At 45.5% G+C, this 22,835-nt stretch overlaps 1 protein-coding gene across 1 annotated transcript in view; it reads right to left on the reverse strand.

Annotated features, from left to right (window-relative positions):
- Nucleotides 1–1,586: 1,586 nt before the first annotated feature.
- TBC1D9B (TBC1 domain family member 9B) overlaps nucleotides 1,587–22,835 on the reverse strand; it is a 32,048-nt gene continuing 10,799 nt past the window's right edge. The window contains exons 4-22 of the mRNA XM_019534736.1: nucleotides 20,608–20,836; nucleotides 19,616–19,874; nucleotides 18,605–18,812; nucleotides 17,295–17,507; nucleotides 16,787–16,948; nucleotides 15,842–15,992; nucleotides 15,108–15,322; nucleotides 14,278–14,395; nucleotides 13,135–13,420; nucleotides 12,289–12,418; nucleotides 11,335–11,433; nucleotides 10,410–10,478; nucleotides 9,655–9,895; nucleotides 9,239–9,304; nucleotides 8,386–8,457; nucleotides 7,902–7,952; nucleotides 5,744–5,797; nucleotides 5,140–5,246; nucleotides 1,587–4,217 (exon numbers count right to left, since the gene is read on the reverse strand). Of these exons, the coding sequence (XP_019390281.1) occupies nucleotides 3,525–4,217; nucleotides 5,140–5,246; nucleotides 5,744–5,797; nucleotides 7,902–7,952; nucleotides 8,386–8,457; nucleotides 9,239–9,304; nucleotides 9,655–9,895; nucleotides 10,410–10,478; nucleotides 11,335–11,433; nucleotides 12,289–12,418; nucleotides 13,135–13,420; nucleotides 14,278–14,395; nucleotides 15,108–15,322; nucleotides 15,842–15,992; nucleotides 16,787–16,948; nucleotides 17,295–17,507; nucleotides 18,605–18,812; nucleotides 19,616–19,874; nucleotides 20,608–20,836 (3,423 nt within the window). The 3' untranslated portion in view covers nucleotides 1,587–3,524. The remainder of the gene's footprint in view (nucleotides 4,218–5,139; nucleotides 5,247–5,743; nucleotides 5,798–7,901; nucleotides 7,953–8,385; nucleotides 8,458–9,238; nucleotides 9,305–9,654; nucleotides 9,896–10,409; nucleotides 10,479–11,334; nucleotides 11,434–12,288; nucleotides 12,419–13,134; nucleotides 13,421–14,277; nucleotides 14,396–15,107; nucleotides 15,323–15,841; nucleotides 15,993–16,786; nucleotides 16,949–17,294; nucleotides 17,508–18,604; nucleotides 18,813–19,615; nucleotides 19,875–20,607; nucleotides 20,837–22,835) is intronic.

Below are 22,835 nucleotides of genomic sequence, written 5' to 3' on the forward strand. Positions count from 1 at the left end.
TCCCGCACCCACCTGCTGGACCTGGAAGGCGCGGCACGAGTAGCACCGCAGCACCTGAAAGCGTTCCGCCATACCGCCCGCCTGTCGCTAGGGCCCTCCGCGCCTCCCGGCCCTGGCAACTGCCCCTTCCGGTCACGTGCTAAACTCCCGCTTCCGGGGACGGAAGGTGGCGCGCAGGGCACCACGGGTGTCATGGGGGCTCCCCGCCCCCTGGCGCCTGGCGGGGGGCGCGCAGCCCGCGGGGCAGGGATGGAGGTGCTTGCACTCCCCGGCGTGGCCGCCGTTCAGAGCCAAGGAGGGCAGGACCTGCGCGGGGGCGGGGGGAGACAGGCCTCCTACACCACTGGGGAAACGCAGGAAAGCTCGAAGCCAGCGGTCCTCAGCCTTTCCTACTGGGACCCGTTTGCAAAGACACACATGCCCCTGGCCTGGGCTATGCTGGTCCCTCACTCCTGCCCTGCAGCCCCCTTGCCCTGACCCCACAAGCATGGGTGCCAGCCTAGCCCCTCTTTCCCCACTGGAAGGGGCAGGCCAGCTTCCTGCCACCCCTCTGCCCTGCCGCAGCTTGCACCCCTTTGAAATATTCTTGCCACCACTTTCGGGTCACTACCCAGGGGTTGAGAAACGTGGCTCTGCACCTCCTGTAAGAAGGGAGGCCACCGAGGCCAGAACAGATTTCTAGGGATAAACGGCAAGAAAGCTGGGAAGGGGGCGAGGTCACAGGTTCATACCCAGGCAGCTGGAAGGGGACACAGAGCAGAGCGTGCCAGCCAGCATTCAGCCCGAGTGAACGGAGGGAGCCCATGGATGTTGACTAGTGAAACCCTGCCCAGAGGCATAAGTGGACTTGTTTGGGTTGCTCCCCCCCGGCCAGAACCTCCTTCCTGGAGGAGCGGGTAGTCAGCTTGGCCAGAGCCAGGATGAGGTTTACCAGGAGGTCACAGGGCTTGGCAGGGCCAGATGGGGAGCATGGAACAGAAAAGGTGCAAGGAGAAGTGCAGCAAGAACCTCAGTGCCCAGTTCTGGAGGAATGAGGGAGACAGGAATTGCATCAAGGGGGCTGGGAGGGAGAGAAGCAATCCTCCCCCCAGCTTGCAGGCGATTTCCTGCCCTAGAGATGCATCTGGGACACAGTCTAGTTGGAAGAAAATTGCATGCCAGTGCTGCCAGGTGTTAAATACAAAATTATCATAGTGGAAGCTCAAAATTACCGTATTTGCTGAAAAACCCATCATACACTGAATAGTTATGTAAATAAATAACCTTATTTAGGTTATATTGCTCTCTAACTCACCAGTGAATGAGTGAGAATTGGGTCAGAGTTGAAGCATTTATTTTGAGACAAGCTGTCATAAGAAAGTACTGACAGCAAACCCAAATGTTGGTTGAGACTCTGAGAACTTGGGTTTTGCATATGCTACATCAATTAACTGCCTCAAAAATTACTGCACATTTTGAACACCTTTACTACTATTATTGATCATACATTGTACAAGGGTTGAAACTATCGTACACCTTGCAGCACTATTGCATGCTGCCCCCCATGGATAAACGTAGCAAAGCAAGAGCCTATCTAGGCCTGTGCATGCGGTTCCAGTTCGTTTATTGAATACACGACAGATCGGTCACAGACAGTGTAAAATCACACATAGTACTGGGACTTTAAAAAGGTTACAATAAATTATTGAATAATTAGTAAAAGCAATTTTACTAATGGCTGCTCTCCAAAAAGTATGTGACCCAGGAGGCAGAGAATTAAGAAGCATGTTCTGGCTGTGAACACATACAGAGAACTCCACAAAAAAATAACACTATCACACTGCGTAGCGTGTTCAATGGAAACATCCATCAGATGGCTCCAGCCTGTACTGAACAATGCTAGCCAGAAGTACCAATGTAGCTCGCCTTCAGCGCTGCCTGCCAACTTTCTTGTCCTCTGCTGGTGAGGCGCGTATACCTGAAACGCAGGTGCTTGTGTAATGAGATGAACGTATCTGGACGACTGGAAATAACAGTGCTTCCTGGGAGGGTATGCCATCCCATAGGGAGGCCATCATTCCCAAATGGAACCCCTACTTTCCTCCAGGCCACCACTGATTTGCAGAAGGAAAATCAGTCTCTTCAGTGACAATCTTCTGAATTAGTAGCTGAGCTAGTCTGCTCTGGTTTCTAGTACTGAAGCCAAAAGAGCAATGTGTTGCTCTGCCCCTCCTGGCTCCTGCTTTGCTGAGGATGTAATGACCCTTTGAACTCCTTTGTACAGCAAACCAGCTCAGACTCCTGGAAAGTAGTGTACTTCACAGGACACAAGGAGCAGCTACAGCCAACACCTTGTTCCTTAAATCTTCTGCCCCTTAGAAGTTAGATCAGCCATGCTCCTGCTCACTGTGAGATACCATCAGTTGGTTTCTCCTGAGTGAGATACTTGTTCTGTGATAATGGACTTGATAAGGGTCTGGGAGCTTGGTACACACACCGATACGTCAGAAATTTACTAGGGGTAGCTCTAATCATTGTACCTGTCATTAGCAAGCTAAATGAAATACCAGCAGTAAATCAGAATATAGATACTTTTCCTCTAATGGCTGGGCTGACAGGAAGTGGGGACAGCTCAAGCACAATCATTAATGCTGAAAGCAACAGAGCAAAACAGATCTGTGTACCGCCACCTTGCAAATACTGCTCTCCACTCACTTGTTTTCATGGTCAGGAGGTGCCTCATTTCATCCATCATCTAACCCCCTAGGCTGACCCAGTCTGTTACAGTCTTAGTATTACTGGCACAATGTCAAGGAGCTTGTGGCTTCAAGGACAAAATTCACACACACCAACAATTCCTTGCATCAGAGTTAAAAAGAGATTAGAACACAGCATCTGCATCAAACGGTCTTGTAAAATGGTGAGATCTCCCCTACACACTCCTGGAATGGCAAGTCACATTCAGCAGGAACCTCCACATCTGAGAAATGTACATCTGAGTACCAGGGACAACAGGACACACCTTAAGTTTGCTGCAGTTACAACACAGCATCTAAGAACTTAGCAAAACTATGTTATAGGCCAAGGACATACAGCACTTAGACACACTGCATTAGCTCACAGGGTAGCACCCAAAGATGTACAGTTTCAAGCCAGGCTGCATCTGCTGTGCAATGTTACCCAGGAACCTACAGCAATGAGGGCAGGGCATTGAGTGGCTGTATCTGAAATAAAACTTCATTAAAAAAAGATAGCAAAAGATAGACATGCATCATTTATGGTGGTAAGTCTAGGCCTTGTGGGCTATTAGGTTCTAAAGGCTTTCATGCTCTTGAGAATGTAATGTAATCCCACATACTAGGGTATCCAGGAAAACTGTCTACATTAAATTGCCACCATGAAAGAGCCCCGTATTCAGCTGACTCTACTGCAGTTGTGAAGTTATTGGTCTCAGTAATAATAAAGAAAAAAAAAGTCTCCTGCCATCTGCTAGGTGTCATCATCTTCCTGCCTTATCTCCCAAGAGGTTACTGTTTTTCTTGAGTTCAGCCTGACACGGAGGAGAGTTCGTAGTCACTGGATGAACTGATTTGCCTCTCTACCTTCTTCTGGTCCTTTATCTTCTGTAGAACATCAACCTTTTTCTCAAAATAGTTTACCAGGGCTGTCTCCGTCAGCATGGAAGCCAAGACCTGCTCAAAGGAGATAGACCAGTCAGTGTCAACAGTGCTACCATACCTTGCAGCTGAACTCATGGCTTCACAGCCAACCAGGACAGTGTCATCTGCAATATCTTCACACTGTAGGGAGCCTGTGCTGACCATGGAGTAGGAAGACATGGACATGTCATCTTTGGCTTCATCATCTGAAAGTAGCTGTAAAGGAGATCCTATTCCCTCCCCTCCCCCGTCCCCCAGAGTTTGGTTTTCCTGCTGGGTTTTTCCTGCTTGTGCATCTCCAGCAGCTCTATCTTCAGGGTCTACTTGGAGTTGCCGTTCTACTGCTGAATTCTGACTGTGTTCTGATGTCGGTGACTCCTCTTCACTAACAGGATCCTGGGTATTATTTGCTTTGCAGTCATCAGCTTTCTTCATGGGGCGGTTGGAGAATTTTTTCCCGACTTCCCCAATTCGGAGGAGAAGGCTGGCTACAGTAGCAATGGCATGGTACAGCTCTTGTTCCACTGGATCCTCACTGAACATGTTATAAAGGGTCTTGCATAACTCGATAAACTGTTCCTTTAAGTGACAGAAAATGAAACCAGATTAGGATGTGAAACCTCTGTCAAATTTCCAGTGGTTTGTGGAACTACTCTCTGCTTTTCTGTAGTTAGTCCTACTCTTAGAGCATCAGCACCACTCCCAAGCATTTTAAGTAGCATCTTATGCCTATGAGATGCAGAAGACTCCAATCTGAGATATGAATTTTATTCGCTCAGGGAGCAGAAGCTAAGTTTGTGGAGAACAGATAGAGCTGAAAGCAGGGCTATCAGTATCACTAGCTCATAAAATGGCAACAGACACATATTTGAAAGGAAAGGAGAGAATCTGATTCTGTGCCCAAAACCCAGCGCATAAGATGGCTGGACTGGGAAAAAAAAATTAAAATGGAGAAATATATGCTTGTCAAGCTTTTATGGGTGGTACGGAAGTAAGGAAAAACAGGAGCTTATAAAATAAGGAGCTACAAGTTAACAAGAGGCCTTTATCTTTCTATAACTAACAACTGAAATCTCAGATAGAGAGACCAGGGGCTTGACACCAAGATGACATTTGAAATGTGCAGCTATAGAGGGGTGTAGGTTGTAGCCATGTAGGTCTAAGGACAAAGGCAGACAAAGTATCAGATTAGCCAAAGAACCTTGTCTGACAGAAGGGAAACTTAGGTCAGAGTTCTTCTGAGGAAAAAGGATCCTGGAGGCAGAAACAGGTAAAAGCCTCAAGTCCTAAAACAAATGAAATTGGTTTGTACATGAAATCTCAAACTAGTTCTCCAACAGAAGCTTGCTCATCACTGAGCCACTGCAGAGTCTGATGCTGTTTAGAATTCTTCCTACTGAAACAGGCAGGTGAAGACAGAAGCATACTGGAAGAGCTGTGCACTTCCTCTCTTCATCCGGGCTGAAAACTTGTCAGCTAGAAACATGAGGTCACTTCCTACCTGACTCATTTTGGGAAGATCTTTGATGGTTTCTTTCTTGGTGTCTTTTTCCTTGGCCCACATGCGCAGGTAATATTTGTAATCCTGAGGACTGGTACTTTTCTCCTCTGCAAGACAAGGCCGGGCTATTACACACCTGGCTAACAGATTGCGACTAAAGACGAAACATGCTGGCAACAATACTATTCTTGGAGGGTTTACCAGGCATGGTCCAGGAAGGGCACACCACTCTGAGACAATTTATCAGATAAAGTTCAGAGGAGAAAACTTTTACATTACTACAACAGCTTAGTAGTCATAGAAAACTTTGTTATTCTGTAAATTCTGCAGTAACGCAAACTATGCTTGTCTAGTTAGGGCTTCCCTAGTCCATCAAGACCCTTCCAGCTGGAACACTTAACAGATATGAGCAAGGCATAACAATGTTTATTGGCTTGCCTGCATCATCCTGTGCTTTTTTCCCCCCACAAAGGAAGTCCTGAAGACTTCCTTGTTTTGAACTGAAGAGTAGGAGGATAAACACTTGGCACTGGAAGAGCCAAAAGTCTGAGAAATGCTGTGGAACAAGAGGCCATATATTATATATTGAGGAATGCTGCATTACCTTTTTCCTTGGAGTTCCCATTTCCACCTCTTTTATCTTCCTGAGCAGCTGCTTCTAAACATTGATAGTATAGATATAAAAAAAAAACAACCGCACAACAAACTCAGCAAATATCCCATTTATAATAATATAGAGTCATGAACAAAACAAGTAACAAACCCACAAAGTGTCACATGTGGGTAGATTTAATATAATTAGGGAAAACACTCCTATTTCTACTGTAGTCAATAGGACCACCAAAGCCACTGCTCAAAAAAAACAACATGCGCATAGTAGGGAGCCTTTCCCAGGTAAGTGTCAGCCAGTTTGCAGAATCCAAGTTTATGAGCTCTTATAGAAGAAAAGAAGCTTTCCATGCTTGCTAACTGGTATAGTCCTCAAATTGCAAGTTCCCTCAAAACTCTGACAACTTATGGAAAAATAACCTCTCTCAAAGTCATCCCCTGATATAGTTCAACTGGCTCCAGTAATTTGAAGAAAAGTATCAGCATACACAAACCTTTAGTGAACAGTGTGAGTGGGGAGAGAGAGCGAGAGACAGAGAAAGAATAGGATAAGTGGGGGAAAAAGAAAAAGTATCAGTGAGGTGGGTGGGAAGGAGACAGACAGAATACACAATGTGAGGAAAGGACAGATTGGAAAGACAGAAAACTGAGCCACATGATCTATTACAGGAAGGAAAAAGGAGTTACCCCAAGAAAGGAAAAAGGAGACAAAAACAAGAGAGGTTAAGTACAGAGGAACAGTATTCAACTAATACAGTACTCAAATGTGCCACTATTCCTTGAGTAATTTGACACTAATTATTCACCCAACTCTAAAGACTGTGGCACCATATTTGGCAAATGTATTATTCAATATGTACCAGTAGGGTTGCACCAATACATCAGTTGCCTATCAGATCAGCACCGATAAAAGAGAAATTTACATCATTAGCTATTAGCTTTTTTTGGCTGTTGTAGCCGATAATGCTTACCAATAATTATGTATTCTGGCCAGAGCCCTGGACACCTAGGTTCCCTCTCCCCAACAGGGCCAGGGCCCCCGGATGCCTGGGTTACCTTGGGAAACAGTGGGTTTCCCCTTGCAGGCAGGCAGCATTCTAGCCTGCAAGGGGTCCTGCATGCATGTGTGTGGCTGCACACATGCACATGGCCAGAAGTACAGTTGGGCAGCATGGAGAGCAGCTCCCTGCAGGTAAGTCTATGAAGAGGAAGGTGAGTGGGGAAGAGAATAGGCATGGGCAGACTGAAGGCCCCACAATGCAGCAGAGAGTGGGGCAGGAAGCAGGACGGAGCCATGGGCAGCTCATCCAGGGGACATGGGGGAGGGCAGCTCTCTGCCACTTCACATACCCCCTCGGGGAGAGAGAGGGGGCATGTGCCCCCCCAGATTTGTGTGGGGCAGATGCAGGCTGCCTGCTGTGGGCTTGGGGCTCTCTGCCCTGCTGCCTTTGCCCTGGGAGCCCTGCACCAGTGACAAGCCCCTGCCCACCTGGCAGCAGTGGGGGCAGCAAGGTGTGCCTCCCACTGCCAGGTGGGCATGCAGTGCGCAGCCGGCATGCGGCTCCTGAGGCAAAGGCAGCAGAGCAGAAAGCCCTGAGCCCAAAGAGGACAGCCTGCATCTGCACCATGCACAAATCTGTGGGGCACATGCCCCTCCCATGCCTCCCCGGGGGGTGTGCACAGCAGTAGGGAGCACCCCCCACCCCCGGACGAGCCGCCCATGGCTCCATCCTGCTCCCTGCCCCGCCGATTTAACCAGAGTAAAATCAGGTTATTGGATTGGCATCGGCTGATAGGGTTACTTAATAATCAGCTATTGGTATTAGGCCAGAAAATCTTTAATCGGTGCATCCCTAGATACCAGTGATCTGTGTCACATACATTTAACACTTTTGCTTACTATTTGACAAGTTCTAGCAGCTTACATTGCACAAAGTAAACCCGAGTAGCAAAAGGTATTAAAAATACGCTCAAGACAAAATAAACATTTTACTTGCAGAGGCAGTGTTTTGTGGATAATGGGCAGGCCAGGAGCCAGTACCACATCAAGATAGTTTTAAGGTATTTTTGAGATGGGACTTGGATGCTGGCTGATAAAATTGACATATGTTGGTGCCCAATGTGTGCATACCCCTCCCGTCCCCAAGACTAACCTTGAGACTCACAGTGCAGGAATAGATCCAGCTCGGAGACAAAAGGAGATACTGGAGCAGCAGAGAGAGGGTTTGAGGGAAGGGTAATATCCAAAAGACAACCGGAAGAGGATCAGACAGAGAGACAGACACAAAGGAGAAAACAAAAACAGGGAGAGGCAATGAGACTTGCATGAAAACCCTGAACCAAGAGACAGAAAAGACAGGCTGATAAAAGCAGACAGTAATATTTCTGTTCCTCCTCGGCAGTCTCTGTGACAGTGATTCAGAACATGCTGTGCCCTTCATAAATGCAGAGCTTAAACCAGCCCAGCACCTGACCCATCCCCCACCATACAACACCAAACAATCATCACACGCCATATCAATGTAATATGCTCCTACTGGGAAGCCCTGCATGGAAGGGTGACCCTTCAAACTGCAAGCCCCAGCAGAGGTGCTCAGCCTCCACCTCTCAGTCAGCTTACAGCAGGCCTTGTGTTACCTTCTGTTATAGCATCCTCTGTGAAATAACTTGTGGCCTCCAAAGCAGATTCAGCCTCTTCTGAGCTCAGAGCTGTACTTGCAAAGAAGAACAATATGATCAAGGCACATCAACAGCAGCACCCCTTCCTCCCATCTGCCACCACGTTACATATCTGTTGCCCTGGTGGCAGCTGCTTACATGGATTTTGAATGTGGAGTACTTCCCATATGTCTAGCCATCTTTCTCAAGCACCAGGACACAATACCAGCTCTCTGCTGACCATGACCTAGCCATCTTTCCATAACCATAAGCCTTTCATAGAGAACATCTGCAGCATGATGCTCAAATAGTCCCCAACCCACTGGTGCTTCAGCAAGGAGATTCATAATCATTACTGAAGTATCAAACAACACATTATGGCTACGTACAGACAGTCAAGAAGCCTGAGGCTGAATCCCCCATAAACTGACACAGACAGGAAGCAGACTAAGGAGCAGAGGAGTGAGGCAATCCCTGCCTCACTGGAGCAGGCAGCATAATCCAGGGCTGCAAAGCATCCTGGGATGCTGGGTGACTGCGAGTTAACTTGAACCAGGAAGGGATCTGGGACACAAGTTCCATAAACCGGTTTGACCTAAATCAGTTAAGTCTGATACTACATCCAACTGGGTTTACCTTAAACTGCTTTTGGTCATTTTAAAAGCAGTTTATGTGCACTGAACTTCTGTTCTGGTACAGGTTTAAACCAGTTTGATCACTTAAACCAGTTTGTATGTAACTTCTGTCTCTAGCACACGTTTGGCTAAGGGAGGACATTCCTGGTAGGCAGCTAGCAAGGAGTGCTGGAGAGAAGGAAGAAGAGGGCACTCACCTGGAGGCAGGTGCAATTTATAAAGTAATTTGAGCTTCTCAGTCAGGTCACCATGGTACATCCCACCTACAGGGAAGATATGAGAGAAAGCACCTTAGTGCCAAGAGTCACCAGCTGTTTGCATACTCCAAACAGACCCACAGCCTTCTTGTGCGAGTGATGTGAGGCCGTGCATGTTTTCAGCCACTACTGCTTCATGGAAAAAAAGCCATGCTACTGCCCCATGAACAACTTCCTTTTCTACCCCACAGCAAGGGATGGGAGTCTAACCAATCTGGTCAGAGGACATTCTTACTTTGTCACACAGGTCCTTAAAAGACATTCCCCTCCCTCCCAGGTAAATGCCACCATCTCCCTATGGTTCCATGCTTGGGAGAGTTCAAACACTCTACAGCATCTCTCAGAAGACCACTTACTCATTCCTGTCACAAACTCCTTGAAGTTAATGAGAGAGTCCCTGTTCTCATCCAGAAGCCGGAACATCCGTCCCGCCAGCACAGGCGTGTGGAGCCCACAGGACCATGGGGTCAGACTGGCAAAGAGCTCTCTGAACTGCTCCAGGTCAATGCGATACTGCTCCAAATAAGGCAGGTTCTGGTCTCGGCATGCAACAGCAGTACGATTGCTCCCCCAGTAGCAGCTCATCAGGTGTTTGGCCTTTGAGGGGAAAGGGTTAACAGGAATCAGTCCACCTCTTCTCCCTTGAAAATTCTACAGCACCTTGCAACTGAGCACTGCAAAAGCACAGCAAGCAGGGTTCTGATACTCTTTTGAGACTGGAAAACTGCCAGCCCTCTCTTGCACACCAGCAGATGGAGGGAGAACAGTTAATGCTCATGGTCACGGAGTATTTCAGTGGCAGACGTACGAATAAAATTTAAGGTGCTTTGAATCCTGTTCCCCTACATTAGACATTAAATGTTCCCTTCCATCTACATTTCCCTCTGACATGGTATCACTTGAATGCTGTGAGCAGTTTTCAGTCAGCTTTGCCAATAAGATCAGACATATTAGAGCCAGCCTTACTGGCACCATCTATTCCCAAGTTCCACATTTGTTTGTGATGAATCAGACTGTGGGCTGAAACAGAGCCATCTTCTCAGACTTGGCCATCCCTCTGTGTATCTGACAGAATGAATGGGACACTTTTCTCCCCATGCCAGCTTCCTACCTTGAACACCACATAAAGCTCTTCTAATTCTTCCATAGAAAAATTTATATCACCAGATACAGCTCGGACCTAGGATAGGGAGAGACAAAATGAGCATTTATTTCTCTTAAAGCTGAAGGCACAGTGATTATTGTAAACAATGTATTACCCAGTGTGAGAAAGGATCTTGAAGTGCTGAGATACTAAGTCTGAGAATGGGAGGGGAAGGAATGCAAGATGATTTGAGACAGCTATGAGCTGCTATTGATCTCTGGAACAGGAAGATGCCAAAACTGCTGACACATGCAGAACAGCTCTACCCCCTTGAACCTCCTGAATAAGTACAACACTTCTTGAGCAGTTTTTTGCTAAGTGTATTTCCTGCCCTTGCTGGGCTGTAATCAGAACTGGGAACAAGTCACTGCTCCCTTTCATTTTATTTTGTTATTTATTTAGAACATGTATGACAGTGAAACAAGCACATAGAGCTAGTCTGTGAACCAGCACAAAAAGAGCAAAGCTGCAGTGATGTACAAATATTTTTTCTGCAGCCCCAGAATCCTCTGCAGGATTTCTCACACCACAGCACAATCTCTGGCTACGAAGGAACATCTGCTATCTCCCCTTTCTCAAAGACTTAGTGTGATGAGTAAAATAGACACCAGTGGGAAGTACTATGGCCTGCTGGTATTCCATATTTTCCTTCCAGTATAATTCCACAAGGGCCATGTTTTAGCACTTTATCAGCCAGAACTGTTAAATTATATTAACATGAAGTAGAGTTACCCAAACCAGTAAATAAAGAAGCTATGGGTAATGTAAATAATGTAAGTCACCCTAATCCAATTTTGCTGAAGAGCAGTTTCCAGAGGGCTCAAAATGAAATATTTTAACAGTGCTATATTAACAAGCCAGTTGGTAGTCAATGTATTCTGGTGTCACCTACCACACTCCTCTTGGCTGTATCCTCCAGGGACTGAATCACCTTTAGTCTTTGCTTAAAGCGCATCTGCTCAATGTCATCCACCCTCAAGCTGCTGAATTTCTACAGTAAGGAAAAAAAACCAGACTAGGTCATTGCCATATGCCAAAGAAAAAACATGTCCCATTTAGTGACATGTAGTCAGCAAATCAGGAACCACCTTATGGGTGACCTGCAGAGGTGGGCTAGCACTACAGAGAAGAGCAAGTATGTGTGATGTGCTGTATTGTTAGCCATTGGGAATCCACATGCAAATTCATGAGGCAGACATCCATATATGTAAAGAGGCCTGGGGGAAAATAGGCTTTTCCTTTGTTGGACTAGTCAGACTGATTGCAGTGAAGTTCTCTTAATAAGGTAGGAACCAGAAAGAACTGATAGGCAGTGTGATAATAGAGGGCATAATGACAGCAGGAGATGGCAAACAGGGAGCAGTAATAAGAAACTGTGCAAGACAGACAGCAGGAGGAGGACTGAAAGGGACAGAAAGATGACAGACAAAAATAAAAGAGGGATGGTAGCTAAGAAGAAAAAAAAAGTTGGCCAGAAAAAAAGCCAAGTCTTCCCACCATTCTTCCTCACTGCATTGGAGGAGAGGAGGTACCAAGTGCAAATTTCTGACTGCCCTGCTTATGGGAATAAACTTTTGTGTTTCTCCTATTCAAATAGCTTCTCTCAACAAAGTGGAAGGAATCTCTGACTCATTAGCTTTAACAGACACAGAGTCAGTTTGGTTGGTAAGATTTTGTCAAGTTGCCAATATAGCCCCCATCCATGTTTAACATGGAGACTGGTGGCCCAGCCCTGTGCTCTTTGTACACCCTAAACAACTAGTGGAGATGGTTGAAGTCTTGACTGAACAAGTACTGGGCTTCAGACAGCAAAGATGACTCAGGTAAAAGTTACCCAATGCCTGACCTCGTAGGATGTTTTGATGAGTTCAAAGATGTCTATTTCAAGTGGTTGATCTTCGCCACTGGTGAGCAAGGCATGCAGGTGTGGAATACATGGGGAAACGCTCTGCTGATTAACTACGTTGTCCAGGTACCTGTGGTGTGGCGGGGGGAAGAGGGAAGAGGAACAAAGCCAGGACTCTGTCAACCATCTGAAGAGAAGACAAGTAATATTCTAAATAAATTACCTCACTTCTTTTACACAGTCAAGCTAGTTGCCCAGGAGATGCTCCTTCCTCTGTCACTTTCACTGTAGTACAAATAATTTTCATTTCATTACCCTTGGAGCCTTGTTTAAAAAAAACAAACAAACGCTGCGGGCGATGCTGCATTTGGTGCCAATCAACGTTTCAGTGGAGGAGACGTATATTTGCTACACTGAGTGATATTTGTCTTCTAAGGTGCTAAGAGGCTTCTCCTGTTAGAAGCCGTCACTGACACAGTGGGTTTGAATTCTCCATGGTTTTCAATCCAATAAAGCTTCAGGTTTCAAAACACAAGGTGGGCCATAAGAATGCACTATGCCAGGAAAAAAAGTCTGGAGGACTCTGGGGAGATGACAGACCCCTTCACACCTGAGCTTTCAACCCCAAAACCTTGTCTTCTAGAGACAGTAGAAGACAGTAAACTGAACACCTTTGAATTCCAGATGAAAGAAAGCATTTCCTCCTAGAACTGCTCTCTGAACCACTAAGCAGTGACAGCTGTGAGGGAATTAAAAAGGATTTCACACCAAACTGAAAGAGGAGGGTTTTACAAAGGGTACTGTTGTCATTCATTTAATTATAAAGGGAGAGTGAGTTAGGGGTACCTGCCCAAGACAGTCATGGCTTCACCTTCATCACAGCAATTTAGCAGCTTTTCCACGTTGGCATCAAGGATGGCCAGCGACACCTGCAAGATAAACTTGATGCCCTCATAGAAGAAGCAGTCGACAATGACCACAGCGCTCTCAAAGGGCATGACACTGAGAAAGAGGGTGAGAAACCAGGACAGGGAGATGGTGGAAATCACTCCCAACTCCTGCATCTTCTCTGACAGTTGTGGCAGGTAGTCTCGTGTGAGTTCCTCAAAGATACCCTGGTCCACTAACGCACCTAATAAAGGATGGAGACAGGAAGAAGTCAGACAATTTGACATCAAAGTACTAGGTCCAAAAAGTCCATGGTAGCTTTGGTCCATGGTAATAAAACACTGATGAGAACAGCATTATTATTATTAATATTATTACATGAAAATGTATAATTATATTATTATAAATATCTCATATAATCTCATATTGCAGAGGCTATGGCAATGAATGCTTGATTGATCTGTGCACCCCATCAAAAAGATGAGCAACATTTAAAAGCTCCTCTTAGCAACATGTTGGAAGATAATTTTTCTACAAGTGATTTGGCAGTATCTGGAGACTGCAGCACATTCTTTAGTACTTTGTCCAGTTTAAACAAAGAAATGTCAAATAAAGGGCATCTTAAATTTCCCTGGGAGACTTAAAAAAACCCCAAGAAACCCCACACTCAGCAAATGTGCCATTATTTTTTCTAATTTCAACCCATTACTCATAATTGTACTTCAACTGTCCTTTATGACTAATCTGGTCACATGGAAGAATTACATCTTGGTCAAACATATTTATCTTTAAACCTCTCCCTCAGAGAAAGTCCTCCACTCCTTAATATTCAGATACTCTGTCTTCTTGCTTAATGCATTTATGGTACAAAAGAGGGAGAATTTAATTATTCTAAAAGGACTGAATACAAAAAGTTTGCAGGAAATTCTCTTCCACATTATGAGGTCAAAGCATTCATCTGTTAGTGTCCCCCCAACACCCACCTTTAAAACGCATAGCTTATTTATCAGTTGATGATTACAAGACATCCTTTCCTGAGTGCTGCTAGCTGTATCATAGTGGACAATCCAAGCTTCAAGGGTGAATGCTATGAAGACTCACCTACTACCCTGGTGTTGTAGTAATCTGGCAGCATGCGCTCACACAAAGCCACGAGGAGCCAGAAAGCCTCTTCCTCATTACAATATAGCAACAGCACTGATGTCACAATGTTCATGGCCTAAACAAAAGGTAAAGCGAAATCCATATGCATGTAAAAAAGGAGAACAGGTGAGGAAATTTCGAGGGAGCAGTGGGTATTAAACCAGCTAAACTTAACAGGGATACACATCATTGCATTAACATGGATTTTGGGGGCTCGCACTGTTTCCAGCTATTGACTGAGTCAGCTTCTGGTGCAAAACTGCTGCTCCCTGTAGCAGTGGAGATAAGGCAACTCGCCCTTGAGCAGCAGTCTGATCTAAAACCTTGAAAGATTGTATTTATGATGAAAACGCCAAGACAGCTTTTAATAAACCAGCATGAAGAGAACCCTTTGTATCAGACAGACCTGTAAAAATTCAAATTGAGTTTCTAGAGCACCTGTTTATGAAGTAATGAGTTAGAGGCAGTGCGGTAACAATGCAGCCGTTATGAACACCGGCCTCTCCTGCACTACTCAGGAAAATGAGTATTTCTCCTGAGCAAGCAAATGCAGTATCCAGGAAACAGGAGCTCTCCCTAATCAAATGAAATATGCAGTATCATTACAGACACTTGAGAAGGGCAGAGCAGACTCTGATTTACAGACTCCAATTGTATCCAGATGACCACTAAAGCCTTATGACATCATGGGCCCTGCCCTAGCACTAGACTCTAAAGGCTGCATCAAGGAAGCCGTTTGAAAAATCTGGCATGCCCACTGAGCAGGGGTGGTCAGCCTATGTTCTTACCTGACAGTATCCGATCGTGGGGTTTCGGAAAGCATACGCTGTCAAGACTCTTCGGAGGGCAGCAATCCCCAACTCGTTCTGGAAAGCTGGGTGCTCCGGCATGGAGCGGTGCAGGTCTCTCTCAATCTCCTCTGTGGCAAGGTTATACTTTCCCATTGACTTTTCCACCAGATCTGCATAGTATCCAGGATGAGTCACCATCTCATTCCAGGCCCCTGCAGCAACAAACAGTTATCAATTAAATTCCCTTATTTGCTTTCCCCAGTCAGCCCTTTCATTCTGATAGCCTCAGCAAAGGAACACAGATTGGGGTACTATGTGACCTTAGTAACTAGAAGCAGATTCTAGGGGTCAGAAACAAATCTGCAGTAAAAATCAGGTAAGTGTCTTGACTCCTGCACATCAACATTCAGGCAAAGCAGATCATGAAGTTCCTAAGGGATGAGGAAGGACATTTACAACACGCTGTCATTGGAACCATGACACGATCAAACATGCAACTATCACAAGCATAATTTCAGAAGCCCTCCCTATAAGGGAGGGAGGTTACCATATGATCTGGTTCTTAAGCCTTCAAATCAGATGGAGTGCATTTGTGACCAAATTATTTATTTCACTTAAAAATAAATGTTTGTGTCCAAACGGATCACATTTATCTCTTGCAACCTTTTTCTCAGAGGTCTCCAGAAATGTTATCTCCGACACTTGTCTGAGCATCCAGTAGAACCTCTCACCCGAAAATAAGAGCCAGAGCTCTCCACGAAGATTCTCTGGGATTCCTTTTTGTATCAACTCCCGGGTCTTGGCTGTGCGATACATACACATTCCTCTCCCGTATTCAAAGAAATGAATATTCCAAGACTCTTCCTTCATCTTTTCTTTTGCCTACAAAGGAATCAAGAGAACCATTTCGCTGGACTAAAGCATTTCCATCCATCTACATAGGTGAACTCGATACTCAACTCTGAACTGGACTGAGAAATTTCAGTGCCACTTGCAAACCATTCCTTCTTTCCGACCACGGATGTGCTACATAATTTATGAACCACTCCTCAATATCAAGTTTCTGTGTTTTCACATCTGAAACATGAAAGTACATATGACATGTGACTAGAGACGACTTCTGTCATTCAAACAAGAGTTACTGGAGGATGTGATGGGTGGCACTCTAGGTCAACAAACACCACCTTTCATCTCAAAGGGCCAGTTTTAAACAGTTACCAAGTGAAGCACGTTTTGTGACCCAACACTAATTCTTAAATCTCCTCTACAACACAAACATAACCAGTATAAGGAGTACTCTTAGAATATGGTTAAAATTCCCACATCTCTGTACCCAAGCTAAGACTCTTAGGAAGGACTCTAGAGGGAGGTGACACTTAAGGGGCATTTCTCTACATTACATAAGCACCAGAATTCAGCATAATTAGCAATCCCTGCTCAAGGAGCTCAGAATGGGAAAAGTTGGTGCTTAGGTTACAGCTATGAATGGCAAAGCTGAATGGATGCATAGCAGTGTCAGAAAGAGGCCATGGAGATATACTTGGGCAGAGGTTAGGAGTCGGGAAGGAAGAGGAAGGTTTCACTGCACTAGCCTGTTCTAGACAGTGCTTTACTACATGACTTTTCAAGTGCACCACAGTTAATTGTCTTAGATCAAAAGAGAGTGAGCTGCTTACCACTTTGGGCCCCAAGAGCTCTTCGGAATTTCTCCTGAAGAGTTTGAGGAGCCCCTGTGAAGCCGTGGGAACCTCCCCTGTGCAGAAGCTGATGGGGTGGCTGTTTAAAGCAGAGGCTGGGCTGATTGGAAGTGGACTGCTGGAAGGCACCTCTGCAACTTCCTACAGAATAAGAATACAGTCTGAGAAAAATCACAAGCAAGTCTCTACTGATGTTCATTTTGCATTAGCAAGTGCAAGACTGAAGATCCTTCCATGGAGAAAGTACAGTAAAGACAATGACAGTGCGAGTTCTCCCTGCTGTTTGATTCATGCACTGCAGTTCAGCCCAGGAAGGGACTACCACCAGAGGGCAAGGGAGTTTAGCCTCTATGCTTGGAGCTCTACCAGGTGATGGCTCCCAGTGTTAGACTCCAGAAGACAGACCTATTTTCTGGAGGAAATGTTACAAAGAGCATTGCTTTGGAAGCACAAGAATTGGCCCCAAGGCTCCAGCACCCTCCTGTACCTCATTTCCAGGTTCCTTTATGCTCTCCTTCCATTCCCTGCCATTGCCACATGGGGTCTTGGAGGGTGTTTTCTGCAAGAAGTCGGAGATTCTCTGTACCAGGAAATCTCGGTCTTTCAGGTTGGCAAAAAGGAAGGTCATTTTACTTTTGGTGCTGATGGAGAGCGGGCTGGGTAATACACTAGAGCTGTCTGCTTTCTCAACAATTGTCACCTGAAAAAAGAGAGACACCAGCAATTTGGATCTAGCAGAGCCTACACTACCAGTTTATTAAAAGGAATGCTAACAAGAGATGTAGGTCAACATCTAACCTCCCATACGGCAACTGTAATCTGGACTTCCCTCCTGGTATTGTTTTTTTTTTTTTACCAGCTCATCAAGAGAATATATGACAAGGTTGTATGTGTCATACTAGTGCAGGCTAGTTTTGCCACCCACCATCATCCCTGTTAAAAGGGCCTAAGAATAGATAGAAACTTATCAGCCAAGGTGTTTGATTTCCTTTTGAAACCCCCTCATGTCCTGTAGCTCATACAGTACAAGAACTTCCCAGTTAACTTCCTGCAGAGGAGGACAGACATCTTACTGCCCTCACCACATCACTGAACTACCTTGAAAACTGAAGTAAGAACATGCAATGCGAATAGGACTGACAGTTCCCCATTTACTAAGCTGAATACAGGCAAAAGAATATGAAAGGTATTTTGTAAATGAGCTTCTTTTGAACAAGGTGTGTTCACCCTGCCCTGCATGTAGACAGCTGTGTTAAGTGTGCAACAACCAGCCTGTCTCCACTTCCACAGAGCAGAACAAAAACCCTGCAACACCATTTTTCTAGTGCCCCTGCCCCTCCATTGTGCACATATAAAAGAGTTTTGTGCTACTGTTCCCCTTTCCTTCAGGCTCAAAAGCAGCCATTATCAAGAGCTACTGAAAGAGCTGTGCCAGTCTCATCAGTTCTGCTGGTGCACAAACAAGATGCATTTCAGCTTCATTAAAAATAGAGGAATACATCTACCTGTTCTCTACCTTCACTTCCTTCTTTGTTACTGGGGTTTAGAGACAGAATTGTCTTTCAACAAGGATTGTGCTTAGTCTTCTACTACAATTATTGCCAAAGCTGAAGGAATGCTCCAGCATCTAACTAAATAGCTAGTTCTTGGGGAAACAGTTAATTCAACACATGGATTAACCCAGGAGTTGAAAGTCAGGACTTGTAAATTTGCAAGCCCCAGAAACACTCAAAACCTAAAAAACCAAAGGGCTGTGGCCATGACACACACATGGATCTTTACTTAAGAGATTCCCACCTCCCGGAGCGGAACGATGAGATGGCAGGCTTCCTCTGCCTTGCTAGCAAAACAGATGTAATTGTTGGAAACAAACATCTGGCCAGGGATGTGCATCTTGTTAAAGGGAGTCCACAAGGTGCAGTCTGTATGTCCATCTAGACGTTCATCCTTTGGCAGCCGGAAGGTGGCACGGTAGCATTCATTTTTGGCCCGAGCATCCAGATCTCTGGTGGGGAGAGAAAATAATAATGCTCATACACAGAAAGGCACAAGGCACCCTACCTTCTGTCCTTCACACTCTAAAGCCTTCTACGGGCTCCTTCAAGTCCCAGCTTACAGACCGTGTTGTATTTTCACTACTCCCTTTTAATTGAGCTGCTATTCTGAATTGCCCTCTTTGCCTTCCTATTTCAAGTAGGTCCCTACAGACACTTCCTGCAGCACAAAGTAGATAAAAAGTTATACTTCTCCATCTCCTAGCATGTGCTTTAAGGGAAACATCACCACAAAACTGAAGCTGTTGAGAAGGGAGCAACTGTACAGTGCTGTTGCCAAGTGGCAGTACCATAGCAGTTCGCACAGTACTCTGAGGATGTAAAATGCTAAGTGTGTTTTGTGATTAATAAAACCCTGGACTGCAGACAAAGGAGACCAGAAGAGCATTTGGGAATATGGAGGGATACTGACAACATGTCAAAACAGTTGCAGACCTCCCCCTTCCCAAACTATGTTTCTGCACCAGAGCACCATCCATAACAAGTCCAGACATCATCTGAAGAAGCAAATCCTACTCATGCAATTCCTTTCAACCCTTCCCAAGACATGTGGGAAAATACACTGGACTTGCTTATAAAATTAATGATCTATACCAAGCTGGAAGAGAACTAAGCACAGCTACAGGGATGATGGGTTAAATGACACAAGGGCCCCAATCCTGATTACTGAATAAGTGATACATAACACTGCAGACTCATTCCTTCAATCCCCTGCTTCCTTTCTCCCTTCCCATTCTCCTTGCTGGAAATGCACCTTTTGAGTGCAGAGATGTTCTTGAGAGGCTTCCTGGGCTTGGGCAGGGTCTTGTCTTCCAGGAAGCCCTCATTGTCCAATAGCTGCCGCATGGCAATGTTAGCCAGTTGCTCCATCAGCTTGAAGGTCTCGTTGATGTTGAGGAACATGGAGAAGTAAAGCTCACTATCCCTGGTGCTCACTTTAATACACTCAGGGAACAGCAGTGTTGCATTTTTTTCCAGCTGCGTCACATCCACCCACTGGACCACCAGCGTCACTGAGGAAACACCCAAAACAAAGCCAGCAGTTCTAGTGTGATGCAAGACAAACTTAGTCAGAGGGACAGCCAAAGTTGCCAGCAAAGTCCTCACACTACTATTACTTTTTACTGCTTCTTTTCTCAGTCATGGGAAGCTTTTTGCTTTAGATTTCACCCTGGATCTCCAGAAATACTTTATAATAAAGGAGGCACTTGGGGAAACAATGGGCTAAGAAATAATGCAGGTTCCTTTAATAATATTTGCCAGGTAGGAAATGCAAATTTCTCAGGTTTTTATTTTTTCTCCTTGGCAGGAGACCAAAAACCACTGATATTTGTAGAATGCCATTCCCAAAAGAGAACCACCAAATCATGGATTACCTGGTTCCACAACAGGTTATGGGTAAAACTTTCTAAAGTGCTTAAGAGACATGGGAGCCTGAAGCACATTTTCAAAAGCAACTTAGGCTCTTTGACTTCCAGTGAGACTCAGACTCTAAACTATGTAGCACACACAAACAGGGATCAGGGTCCTAAGTCACTGAGTGGCTTTTGAAAATGTTACCCAGAAGTCTGGAGAAAGCTGGATGAGACATGCAAGACGAGGCCATACATTTGTCTACTATAGGCCTCAAAGAGGATTCCTCTGCAGAAAAATGTTAGCAGCAAAAAGGACCCATACAAAGGGCCAACCACCCCAAGGAAAAGTGGGAGTTGTCAGGTAAGTACAACCAGCAGGCTACTAACTCACCCTCCTTGCCCAATAGGAAGGAGTAGAAGCAGAGGTGATTGACAGTCAGGTAGAGCCAACCCTGTCTTGGAACACGTCCTTTCCAGTAGCTGCAGGAATAGTAATTGACCAGCTTTTCCACCTCAGGCATCCCAAACTGCTTCCGCATCTTCAGCTCTGCCTCCTTGAATTTACCTGGGTCCTCTTCACTCTGGGGTTGCTGATTCTTGTTCTCTTCAGCAATAATGCCCTGAAGGGAAGAGACAATGGTGACAAATTAAAAGGTCACTTCTGTTTTCATTTACAGAGTTAAAGTACTGCAAGTGGTAGCTGGCGACTACTGCTTGGGGAGACAGAAAGAGAGAAGGAAAGAATGTGGCAAGGAAACCACCACCAGATTTAAGTTAAAGATAAAATGAAGAGACATTTCATAAGAACAAATCAGGCAGCTTGGAATCTCGGTGAAGGTGAAGTGATGCCCGAACACATACTTACAGCTACTGCTCACAACAAACGTTTAGTGACCTTTGTATGACTGGCCTTGGAGCACTGAATACATCATCCAAGAGACCTGGGGACAATTTCCGTTATTAATGAGGAGTGAATATGCCTCCTACAAGGGAGGAAAAAAACTGGACAAGGATGTGAAGGAGTCTCAGGAAGAAAACCTCTCAAAGTTACAATCAGGAATGAGGACTTTAGAGGTTTAATTTTCCTAGATTATAGTACAGCCCTCCTCCTTTGTGGAGATTTTTCTTTCCCTTCTCAATCCCAACTACAAAACTGCTACTCACTTGGAGTGTCACTCTGCTCCTACTTCTGCAGAGGTGCCAGGCAACTGCCATGTGAGTTTTGTGAATTGGAGTCTTCATTTTCAGAGGTCCTGAGCATATGGAAGTCCACCAATTCTAACAGATGGAAGCTACAGCAATCCTTTATAAAAGTCCTCAACTTCCACCTTTACTCTAAATGTTAAATATTTCTCTTCTAATGAAATTCAAACAGCAAAGAACCAGAATGAGAAGCTGCCTGAGAATTGCAAGCCAGTGCCTGTGTTCCCTCTCTCCATCAAGTTACACATGTTGGTTTGTGACTCAGATCTGGGCTGCTTCCATATTTCTATTGTTAGAGGGAGCTATTTTTAGAAGACTCATGAGTCTTTACAGAAATCCTTAAGGAAAAGATAACTTTGAAAACTGAGCAGTTTCTCAGTACATCATGGTGTACAGTGACCTTCCAAGCAAGCACAGCTGCCTTTTTCTAATGACAAGATGGCAAAGCCAGTGCCTGGTTGCACTGTCATTTTCAAACCATGTCTTTATCACTTCCGCCCTTGACTGGGAAGACGGTCATCATGTTAACTCCTTGCATGGCTGTCAGTTCTACTGTCCAGATCATTTCCAGGTTTTCAGAAAAGTGTACACAAATGTCTGTGGCTGCAAGTACATTATGCATCCATCTAACAGAGGATGCAAAACTTATCTGGCCCTGTGGACTGGACGAGTAGCATGGGACTGGTCCCTAGGCTGGATCAGACCCATGGAACCTATCCCCCAGACTGGATATGGTGCCTGCTCTAGCCGGTCTGGGACCCATGCTGTGGGGGGTGTGGATCCTGGAGTGGTTGGAATGGGCACCGTGTGACACAAAGCCCAGTCACAGGTGGGTAGTAAGGATCCTAGACTATGCCAGATACAGCACATGCTTTGGGAACTGCTCTACTCCAGGGATTCTGGGACCCGCTAGGGCAGGTGTCCCATGTGACAGACATAGAACTGCTGGGGTAGGTGTTGTGTATGTCACACATCCTGAAGTGGGCACTGCGTGGCACAGTCCAGTTGGGGCAGGCACCACATGTGGCCTGTTGCCTGCTTCAGATAGTGTGGGATCCATGCTACATGCACTCAGCTGGACGGCACCACATGCACTACCTGTTTCAGTCACTCCAGGATCTGTGCCACACACCCACTCATGAGGTGCAGACCTGGAGTGGGTGGAGTTGGTGCTGTGTGCAGCATGTGTTCTGGGCCCTGCCCACAGGGCTGGTCCTGCACACACTGTGCCCCATTTGGATCTGCTCAGACCCTGGGGCAGCATCAGGGTCTGGACAACAGGGCTCTTTGCAAGTTGGATCCACAGGCCATGTCTGACACCCCTGATCTAGCAGTCAAGAATACAGGTAACATATCCTATCCTAGTCTTCAGCTTTTGCCCATTAAGAGAGAAGAGTTTTTTGCTACTCCCAAAAG

The sequence above is a fragment of the Crocodylus porosus genome, unplaced genomic scaffold (genome assembly GCF_001723895.1).
Source record: "Crocodylus porosus isolate Cpor-Errol unplaced genomic scaffold, CroPor_comp1, whole genome shotgun sequence".
Taxonomy (NCBI): Eukaryota; Metazoa; Chordata; order Crocodylia; family Crocodylidae; genus Crocodylus; species Crocodylus porosus.